The sequence below is a fragment of the Dromaius novaehollandiae genome, chromosome Z, assembly GCF_036370855.1.
Source record: "Dromaius novaehollandiae isolate bDroNov1 chromosome Z, bDroNov1.hap1, whole genome shotgun sequence".
Lineage (NCBI taxonomy): Eukaryota > Metazoa > Chordata > Aves > Casuariiformes > Dromaiidae > Dromaius > Dromaius novaehollandiae.
The window spans coordinates 65,183,173-65,193,340 of record NC_088132.1 but is presented as its reverse complement, the minus strand read 5'-3'; the positions used below and the strand labels follow the sequence as shown (position 1 = coordinate 65,193,340).

At 42.4% G+C, this 10,168-nt stretch overlaps 1 protein-coding gene across 1 annotated transcript; it reads right to left on the bottom strand.

Moving 5' to 3' along the window:
* Nucleotides 1–245: 245 nt before the first annotated feature.
* On the bottom strand, nt 246–8,594 carry LOC135324753 (endothelial cell-specific molecule 1-like). The gene is made up of 3 exons (XM_064501628.1): nt 7,944–8,594; nt 4,455–4,610; nt 246–2,292 (listed from the first exon to the last, which is right to left on the bottom strand). Exons 1-3 carry the CDS (start codon nt 8,242–8,244, stop codon nt 2,192–2,194), a joined length of 558 nt encoding a protein of 185 aa, XP_064357698.1. The 5' UTR covers nt 8,245–8,594; the 3' UTR covers nt 246–2,191.
* Between the last annotated feature and the right edge of the window lie 1,574 nt (nt 8,595–10,168).

The window sequence follows — 10,168 nt, the reverse complement described above, 5'->3', positions numbered from 1 at the left end:
CTCCCCGTTTTGGAGGTGAAGACAGTTGGCTAGGATAGAAACAGGCCGTTCTGGACGTGTGCCGTTCTCTGCCACTCAGCCGCAGTGACAAAGAGCGGGCCCCAGCAAATTCACTTACTCAAATAGTTGTAGCGATTTTGAATCCGTTTCTGTGGATTTGGGAGCAAAATTTTGCCTAGACTGCAGGCACCGTGGCTATGCCATCATCAGGAATCTTATTCTGTTATTAATGGATAGACACAATAGACAGTTGTTTTTTTATTGAACAATAATAATCATATACTTTTTAAAACCAACCAGCTTCTTAGATTTACATTCAAAAACCCATAATGTCATTTATGACACTGTTGCAAAATAACAATAACATATGCAAATATTTATTACAGTCTTTAAATAATCCTCTTCAGTCTGCTGAAGAAACATGGGTTTGATCCTGCTCTTACTAAAATCAAGAAAGAAATTACTTTTGATATCAATAGTTGAGAATCAATACCTTTGCCTGTAAATATCCAAATATAATATCCCTCTCCCTCAGACCTAAACATTCAATTAAGGTTAAAATGTGGTACATGCTACTTTGGGATTTATGCTCATTTTTCTCTGATTATTGTAGTCAGATAACCCACACTGCCATACTGAAGTGGCTGCAGTAGACGCTTCTTTTTATTCTAATACAGCATGATCCAGTACTTACTTCATAGATGAAAACAACCTGCATTCACTGAAATTGGCTTTGGATCAGGATTTGGACTCTTTAAAGGTTTTGGAGTTTCTTTTGTTGGAATTTTAAAGCACGTTTCCAGATCCTGCATCAAACTGCTGCTGCTGTAGTGAGCTCCTTTCACTGACATCGCTGTCCAAATTCACATTGATTTCAAAGGAAATAGGGCTGCAATTCCAATGAGGCTGCTCTGCACTATGAGGCAGTTCCTAAACGCGTGCAGTCCAGGTTTACTCCAATACCACTACACTGGTAGTGTATACCACTATACCACTACATTAATTTCCAATATCTGAGGATCCGATTGTTTCCAAACATATTACTAAACCCATCTCACTATGGATTTTTATGTTTCAAATATGTAACCCAGTCTGGACTGAAAGAGGGACTGCTGATTCCTACGACTCTCTAGTGCATGCAGGTTATGTTGCTGGCTGAAACAGGACTGCTTCCTCCTGCAACTAAGAAATGAAGGACGGGCACGGAAGTCCTGTCAGGTCTGGCTGCTCTATCAGCTAACTAACTGTGAGGCCATATCTTGTCTACTTTTGGTCAGATAAACGCCATTCTCTGAGCCAGAGCAGGGCTGCAGCCAGCAGAGAAGATGGAAAGTACGCAGGTCCATTCGCTGGCCTCTGGCCTTGGACCTGCTCTTCCCCATGAAATGCAGACATCACTGTAATGGCACCAAGATATCTGCTTTATAGAGACATTTAAATAATACTAAGCAACTTCTGTAGTTTCATGTCCTCCTCTACAAATCTGCATAATTTACCAAGCATCTGTTTCTCTATACAGAATTTAACATTAGATATCCGCCTAATACAATATATTTTTACAGTGTCTTAGCTGAGTTATTCACAACATATAAACTTAAATGGTGGGTGCTTTCTCCCTGAAAAAGGCATATTTTTCTCCTAGGAGCTGTTACCAAACTTCTAAAACCCAGAAAATGACTAATGACTAATGTTGGTTTATTTAATTCACACCACTGTGTTCCTACATTATTATTATGCTTGTCAGTGTGACTCAGGGGCATTGCTTTCTATCCTGGGCTTTGTTGACGTACATTTCTTTCACCTTGGCTCCATACCAATAGTTTTGGCCTCACCCAAAATGTCCACTGAATTCAGTGAGAGCTTTCCTGGCCTGAGGCTGCAGTGAAGAGGGTTGAATTGTGTGTGTGTGTATGTGTGCGCATGTGTGTGTTTCAATATTACTATACATTCAGCAATCTACAATACACTTCTGTGTTCAAATACTTATCAAAACAAATATCAAAAATCATATACACTGTACAGTCTATTTTTAAGTAAACATTTTTCTCATGAAAAACAGAATCACAATTGGCCTTCAGAGGTTACATTTTCATATGCTATAGATCTACTTAGTTCTTAAAGTGTGTTGTTGCATATTCAATAATCTGTGAGAAATGCATTCACTTGAAAGTCTTATTAGTGTAAGTAAATATCAGCGAGGATTTAGCCATTTCATTACCGGAGAGCGAATTGCTTTCTCCTTAACAAATTCTTCTTTTACAGAATTGCCATCCCCTGACGCCATGTCGTTCTCTGAAAATTTAAAAGAGAAGGTAGATTTTGTGAAAATGAGAGAACTAAAATGTTTTCCTGCAGCTGCTGCTCTGGGTTTGGGAACACTTCAGTAAACTCTTAGTTGATAATCCATTTTCTATCTACCTGAATGCCTCTGGTTATCTAATTGCAAAATATCTGCCAAATTATGGCATAGAACAGATGAGTTTTCTAATAGTTTAAGCATAAGGCAGGTGACTTGAATTCAGCTTCCAGCTCTCAGACTCTCCAGTGTGACATGGGACCACACAGCACATCCACACCAGGATCTCTACAGTAGTGGATCCTTCAGTAGTCAATTCAATATGCCTGGAGCCGTTCTCTCGTGGAGGGCAGCTGGCATGGAATAGCCTGATGCATGCCATTAAACTCTCTTACCCTCCAGAAGAAGGTAAAAGATATCCAGTTTGTCTACTGGAAATGGTCCCTGGCTCATGCTAATTCCCGAACTCTGGCTGCGGTTGCTGGGAAGAGAGGCCAGCTGGCCTGGGACTAGCCACGCCAGCATGCCAGGCACTGCCCAGCGGTCTGACAGGAAAGGTGATGGAACTGCAATACGCAGGAACACTCTCTGGCACTGCTTAATTTACTAGGGTAGATGTAGCCATAGTGTCTTTCTAAAACATATGGGCCAGAAACTCACCTGAATAAAATATAGAAGCATTCACAGTGGTTATAATTAGCCAAGAATCCATCCTGGATTATATAGCTACCACTAAAGACCACTATTAAATGCAGTCATGTGTGACTTTCCCATGACGTACTATACACAATATTCCTGGTCTACTACCAGCGAGGAAATTCTGAGGGGTAGAAATTGGTGTGTAAGCTTTGCATTGGTAATAGCAAAAATTCTGCTTGTTTCTCTGGGGTGAAGATTTCCCCCTGGTTGGGTTCAGACAATTAGCTGAATATTGAGTCTGCACAAGGTTTGATTCAAAAGTGGGAGGTGTGGGTGAGAAAGTGGAGGAGGAACTGAGGAAAACAGGCTACCTGGGAACATGTGAGGATACATAGTAGATGCAGAAAAAAAGAAAAAAAGGAAGACAACAGTATTTTTTCAAGTTATTTCAGCACCCTTGGTACTAAGCAAACATAGAAAGGCAGAAGAACATAACCACAGAGAAAAATCAGAAAGGAACAAGACCGATCCAACTTGCAAAGTTTTTTTCAAAGACGATTTTTAATGTGATATGAGCAGTTTGTTCCTTTCTGTTCTTCTCTATATAGAGAATGGGAGCAAGATAACCCCTATATTGAGGCAAAAAAATCTAGATAGCTTAATATAACAGGAGAGAATCAGAACAAGGCAAACAAATTGCAGCTGGAGGAGAAGTAAACTTCAAGGACTTTGGGGTGAAATCCTAGAAAAGTTCCCAGTAGTGCTAGGATTAAATCTCTGATATTTATTGAAAATGTTTACATTCGTATTCATTTTAATTGGTGTTTAAGTTTAGGGTCAGCATTACTCCATTCAGTATTATCAGCTGGAGAATCAAAGGGGAAGAAATTTTAACCTCAGCTTTAAAAAATTCAGTAATCTTTCCCTTCTCTCTCCAAATACTCCATTTTTTCACATACCTTCCTTTTTTTTTTAATTCTGGAAGGATCTTTTACAAGCTTGAGACGTAATCTTAAACATAAGTACATATTCCAGAATACATACTATGGTAAATAACTGAACTAAATCATTTCATAAAACAGCTCACTGACATCCGAAAATGTATAAAGCCCTGACTTCATAGCAAGGAGATGTAATTTTTACCACCGGTAACACTAGTGTCATCTAGTGATATCCTATTCTAGACAAAGTAGCTGCATACATTTAAACTGGCTGACACAAATCTTAGCATACCCTCCCGTTGCACGAGTGACCTCATACTGCCAGCATGTGCAACAGCTACAAACCATTTTGCCTATATTAGGGTTTCAACACGTTATTTACCATGTGTTACAGCTCACCTAATTCCTTGCCTTATGTTAAGGGAGCTGCCAACGAGAAAAATAAATGTGCCTTGTGCTGTTAGCTATTTGCAGAGCTCCACCAAAGTACACATCACTCATGCACAGCATCTACAGCACGCTCGTAGATCACGTACAAGGTGGTTTCTGCTAAAATCAACTGCCCCACGAAGTCTTACCTGTGTGTGAAATTACTTTTCGTCGATTCGGAGGCTTTGAAGCAGAGAGTTGAAAAAATGGGAACTTCAAACACTTCCCAGTTACTCTGTCACAGATGCCAGACGGACAGTTGCAAGTTTTCCTGCATTCCATTCCATAGGTGCCGTAGGGACACTCTGAAAGAGGACACATTGGGAAGTAATATAGCAAAGCAATCCTCAGCGAGCCAAGTCAACTACCAGCTCTCTCAATAGTTGGTCTGCGTATATCCTTAAAAGTGGAAAACCTCTAAGTGAAATTAAAGGATTTCATGATGCTGACTTTTTTACCAGTATTTTCCAGTTTTAACAAGCATAAGTTTTCCTTACCACACACTATATACATCTTTCTTCTCCTACAGCATATGTTGCAATGCAATGTTATTTACAATGTGCTATCGGTAATCTTTCTCTGAAACACTTGTGGTGTTAAAATGCAAATGAAAGGCAATGTGAATATCTAAATACATAATCACAGAGGATGCAGTTAAAACTACAGATAGTGTCTGGTGAAGTTTTGTTTTTTAGCTTAAGCAGATTAGCATGGGATTTAGAAAAGAGGACAACTGAAGAATGTTTCTGAACTCACTATTCAGGCATGCTGTTGTATGACTTACACGACTTCAGTGATTTAGAGCTGTAATTTGTTGACAACGCTGAGGCTGTTTTACCGAAACGGACACTTCCTATAGGCTCCATTGGGGCTGCCAATTCCTGCCCGGAGGAGCTATCCAGGGTGGCAAACTGCCTCCCCCGGCCTCGGAAAGCCAGGGCCAAGCAAGGCGGAAAACGGCTGCTGGTGCTCAGGGAAGAGCCTGCCGGCATGCGGAGGCTTCTCCTACAGCAAAGTATTGTCTTCCTACGGCAGACAGCAAAGATCTCACCTACCGCCCCAGCCAAAACAGCGAATACGCTCTAAAGAGGTCACAAAAAGCTCTGGAAAACCAGCCGGTCTCTCCTAGGGACAGCCCTGTGAGTCCCTGCAGCCTGGGCACCTCCCTGAGCTTCACCACGCTCCCCATCCCAAGCAAGGGCGCTCTTTGATCTGCTGCTTGTCCACATAAAACAGAAACAAAATCCTGCCAAAACAAAACGGTTTGTGAGTGCGCAGTCCTCCGCCAGGGGCAAGCGGGGCAGGGAGCACACGCCGCACGGGGCAGATACTGCCACTTCGCCTGGTCGGGTGGCTGCAGGTGCTCAGCTGCTCGGCTCGGAGAGGGGGACGCAGAGCTGTGCAGAGCCCAGCGGAAAACAAGTCCAAGTCCAAAGGCGCTTGGTTCCACAAGGGATCAATCCAGGACTTGCCAGCGCTCTTCAGGACAGATGAAACTGAGAGATGTGAGTCAATTTTGCTGCTAGCAGGTGATGTTCAGTAAGAGACTGATCTTACATAAACTAGCAAATAACTCCCTGTGATTTAAAGGAATCAAGAGCAGATTCCCGCTGCGACAGAAATGTCTGAAGTTAAGAGGGAATTTCCCAGTAAAAGTGCAGAGCACCGGTCTTCCTGAGTCTGTTTTGGACAATAATAACATTACTGTTGATTATAATATGATGCACTCTTTTAAAACTGTTTAGATAAGTACTCTCAAGAACATGAATTAATTAATGCTCAGCAAACTGCTCTGAAACACATACCGTGCATATTTTACCCATTTCAGAATTAAGAAATAGAATAACAAGAGTTCAAGTCATTTGTCCACAACTTCAAAGCAGGTTAGTCACATACAACTGAAGAGAATCTAGCCATCCTCACTCCATGATTCAGTATAAAATTGAAACTTATTAAAATAAATGAGTGATCTAGTATCATATCTATATATGGATAGATAAAATAACAATATTGACTCAATACTTTGCCTGATAAAAATCAAATATGTACAGAAAGAGATTATACTATCTCAGAGCTGAGATAAAAAAGAAAAAAAGATAGAAAAGTGATCTATAAAATTAGTGCAAATAAATCTGTGGGGAATACAAGCCCTAAATATCAATTCAGAACTCAAAGTCAAGATATGGCTTTACTGCAATTAATGAGAGTTTGTCCACTGACTCACTGGGAAAAAGATTTTACTTTATAGTTCCTTAATATTTTCTGCAGAGCTTCCAGGATTCAACTACAGACATTCAGATCTCATGTCCCTCAGTGTTTCCTTTTTCCAATTTTAAGTGTGCTGTTGCAAAGAAATTCCTATGAGGACAGTGAAAAGTATGTACTTGTTTAAGGAAATATTAAAGGAATTATAGCTGATACCTTGCACTGCAATATTTTTAATAAACTGAAGGTCATTCAGCTTACTCAGTAACATACTTTTTGCTGATGGGTGCACAAAAGGTATGATTTTTAGACATAAATTCTAGTCTTTAGAAAGAAAGGGGGGTATTTTGGGTTTCACCCTCAAACATGCACATGAATTTGTATGATTCATATGCCAGTGTAACTACATGTGTCTCCTATGTGAGTCAACCTGAATGGTTTCTGCAGCATCCAGCCCTAAACCATTCCCTTAACTGAAGTTATTAATACTTCTAATATTTAACTGTCGAGACTTCTTCATTTTTAAGGAAGTTATTCAGAGGCATAACTGTATCTGCTTACTGAAGTGGTACCTGAACACAGGAAAACTCACTGCATTCGTGCTTTACAGAGCCTTTTTTAATTATTTATTTCAAAAACTTTCCTCCTACCTCTCTGTAATTTAATACCGTCTTTCCTTTAAACAAATCGCCTTCATAACAAGGTGAGAATTGCTCTTAACTGAAACATGCCGTTATGGTCTATGACTGAAGAAATGGGCATGCAGCGTACCTGGTGTGATCTAAAGCAGTGGCTCTCTGCTCGTCTCAGATTCAGCTCCTGTGCTGTCGCTACTGTCCTGCAGGCAGGAGAGGCTCCGTTTGCCTCCCCTGACCACATCCCTAGAGTAGCTGAGCACCTCAAAGGCAGGAACGGATTAAATACAGCAATGTCCCCAGGAGGTCGCGCAGCACCGTTATCTCCGTTTCACAGACCCCAGAGCCAGCTCCCGGTCCGCACGCAGGCGAACGGCAGTGCCCGAGGGACCCTCCACACCTGCGCGTAGCCCCAGGGCAGCCCGGCAGGGGCAGGGACCCAGCAGCAAGGCTGGACTTGCAGGATTAAGGTCTTTGCAGTTTACACAAAGCCACCCACCAAAGCAGTGGAAGGATCAGGACTAGTGCCCAGGTCTCCGAAGTCTCAGTCAAAAATCTTATCTCCCATTCATATTTCCTTAAAGACGTCCCCGAGTCTAAACAATATTCTCACATTAATTCCCCTGGTCCCATCTACATGGAACATCTTTCAATACCAGCAGGTATTTTTCACTTTCTCCTTGTCTAAGGGCTGAGCTAGAAAAATCCGATTTTAGCCCTTTCAAGCAGGAGGCAAGCTCTATATGTAGGTTGCTGTCAAATTGCCACAGTGGGTGCATGCAAAGTGAATATTGTTACCTTTGCAGATACCAAATTCATCACCAAAGTCATCCTCCTCAGTGTAAAACTGGCACTTCAGCCCAGGACCACACTTGACACCATCCATACCCGAGACCGTACGATAGCAAGTCTCCCCCAGAGCAGCCGCACACACTCTGCAGCAGCCACAGTCATCCAGCACCGTTCGCTTACAGCGCAAGGTACTTTTGCACGCGTTACTGTCACAGGGCTCGGGACAATCTACCGCGTATTTGGCACTCCAAGCAGTTCCAGCGTGCACGGGCAGCAGGAGGAGGGTGAGCAACAGGAAGCCCTTCATGTCTTGCAGGGGTAAGTGCTCCGTCCCCAAGAGCGGGTTTTAGTGCTCCGCGTGGCGCCCGGTGCTGCGGGAGGCAGCGGTACAGAATCCAAGGTGGGAGCTGCGCACATCAGCCTACAAGTTTATGAGCTTTATACAGTGTGTTGCCCACATGCTGCACCGTCGTCAGCTTCCTCAATCCGGCAGCGCAGCTCCTGCCAGCCTCCCTTGTTTCAGTTCATGAAATCCAGGATGAAGGTTGGATTAGCACTCTGCTGCCATCCAGGAATTGAAAAGCCTGCGCTGATGTAATCTGTTATGTTTAGTTGGTTGTTTTGCATGAGGACTAAAAACTCTCTCACATCCGTCTCAAATGCTCAAGGACGTCTGCCAAAAGAAAAAAAAAAACCCACACACAACCAAAAAAAACCCAGTAGGTTACATACCTTCCTTCAGGACAGGGCTCGCTCTGACACTGGGCATACTGCTGATAGAACAGCTCTGTTAGTAAAAGAGAGCTCCTGCGGCAGGGAAGAAAATCACATTGAATTATATCACTGCTGGAAGAATTCTTTTTTTTTAAGAAATCTTTGCATAGCCCTCTGAGGGGAAGCGGACAGTTACTTTGAAGAACAAAGATCATGCCATTTAACTAACATACGAGCTCAGATATTTTAGTAGAGTTTTTTCTTGCTTGCATTGAAATGGTACTTTTAATCAGTACTAGGTGGAGGTGAGTTAAACATTTCACTCCAAGATTATTGCTAGGACTAGAAACAGGTCAGACAGAAACCAGCATTTTGCGGGATCTTCCGCAGGAAGTTCAGGAAAATGATCCATGAGATGCCCCTGACCTCACAACCAAAGGGGGAAACCCCATCTGTCACTGGCGCTGTCAGCACAGCCCAAACACGCATCTGGAGGGACCGATTCTCCTCCCATTTACACCACTTCTTTACTCATCAAACTCTATGGGCTGCCCTTATGCTACTCTTGAATGAAACCAGCATAAATAAACAGAAAATAAGGCTCAGTTTTCCTTCCCCTCCTCCCCCAAGGCTTTATTCACCCAGCCAGAGCCTTGACAAGAAACAGCAAACAACCTAAGAGTTCAGTAAAACAGATGAAGCACCAGAGAGATGGAAATCTCTGCTCTAAAGAAAGATCTCCAAGGAAGGAAAGAAAGAATAAAGCTAACCATGAATACCTCTCTGAATACCAAAAGTTGCTGCCACCAGAGCTGGTGGGAACAGAATCAAGTTCTAAACTCATACGTGACCACCTTGCCATTTGGGAAGCCTGTGTCCCCAGCGGCCCAAGGACACTGCCAGGAGGCTGGCAAATAAAATGAAAGGCTGCACTGGTAATGCAGGAGACGAGGAAAGCCTTTTCTCCATGAGTATAAATGTGTGGATAGACAGATCCCAAACAAAATACTTCGCTCATCTCTTTTGTGAAGAGGATAAGAAAACCAATACATTGCATGTTGCATTTCAGTAGGCTGTTCATTTACTTCTGGAAACGTGAATATCAGAACCTGTGCAGGACCGGACAGGACAGGAGAGGACAGGAAATCTGTTTAACATATGCCAAAGGGAGACCTACACTCAGGCAAATATTTGCAGGTAATGCATCCATTTTAAACTGTACATAGTTACACATAATACAATTCTTCTAATCATAGTTGTCAGCTGGCAGTTGTTTAAATATACAAGCTCACACCTGGTTTTACGTGTAACCCAGAACTGCAGTCAGTGAATTTAAAGTGTAAAACTTATAGCATCAGCGTTGAAATCTCTACTGGTATAAACTGACAAAGCTCTACTCATTGCCATGAAATGAGAGCAACTAATAGCTGTAGACAACCTGATTTTCAGCAGCCACGCAGCTATCCTCTGGGAAGGGAAAGGAATAGTTCAAGTGTGGAAGTGAAGATCGCAGCTAA

Excerpts from the sequence above, each read along its gene's own strand:
- LOC135324753 (XM_064501628.1), bottom strand. The coding sequence starts at position 8,244 with ATGAAGGGCTTCCTGTTGCTCACCCTCCTCCTGCTGCCCGTGCACGCT. Across the intron at positions 4,611-7,943 it reads TGAATTTGGTATCTGCAAAG|AGTGTCCCTACGGCACCTAT; the intron begins GTAACAATATTC and ends GTCCTCTTTCAG. Across the intron at positions 2,293-4,454 it reads AAAAGTAATTTCACACACAG|AGAACGACATGGCGTCAGGG; the intron begins GTAAGACTTCGT and ends TTAAATTTTCAG.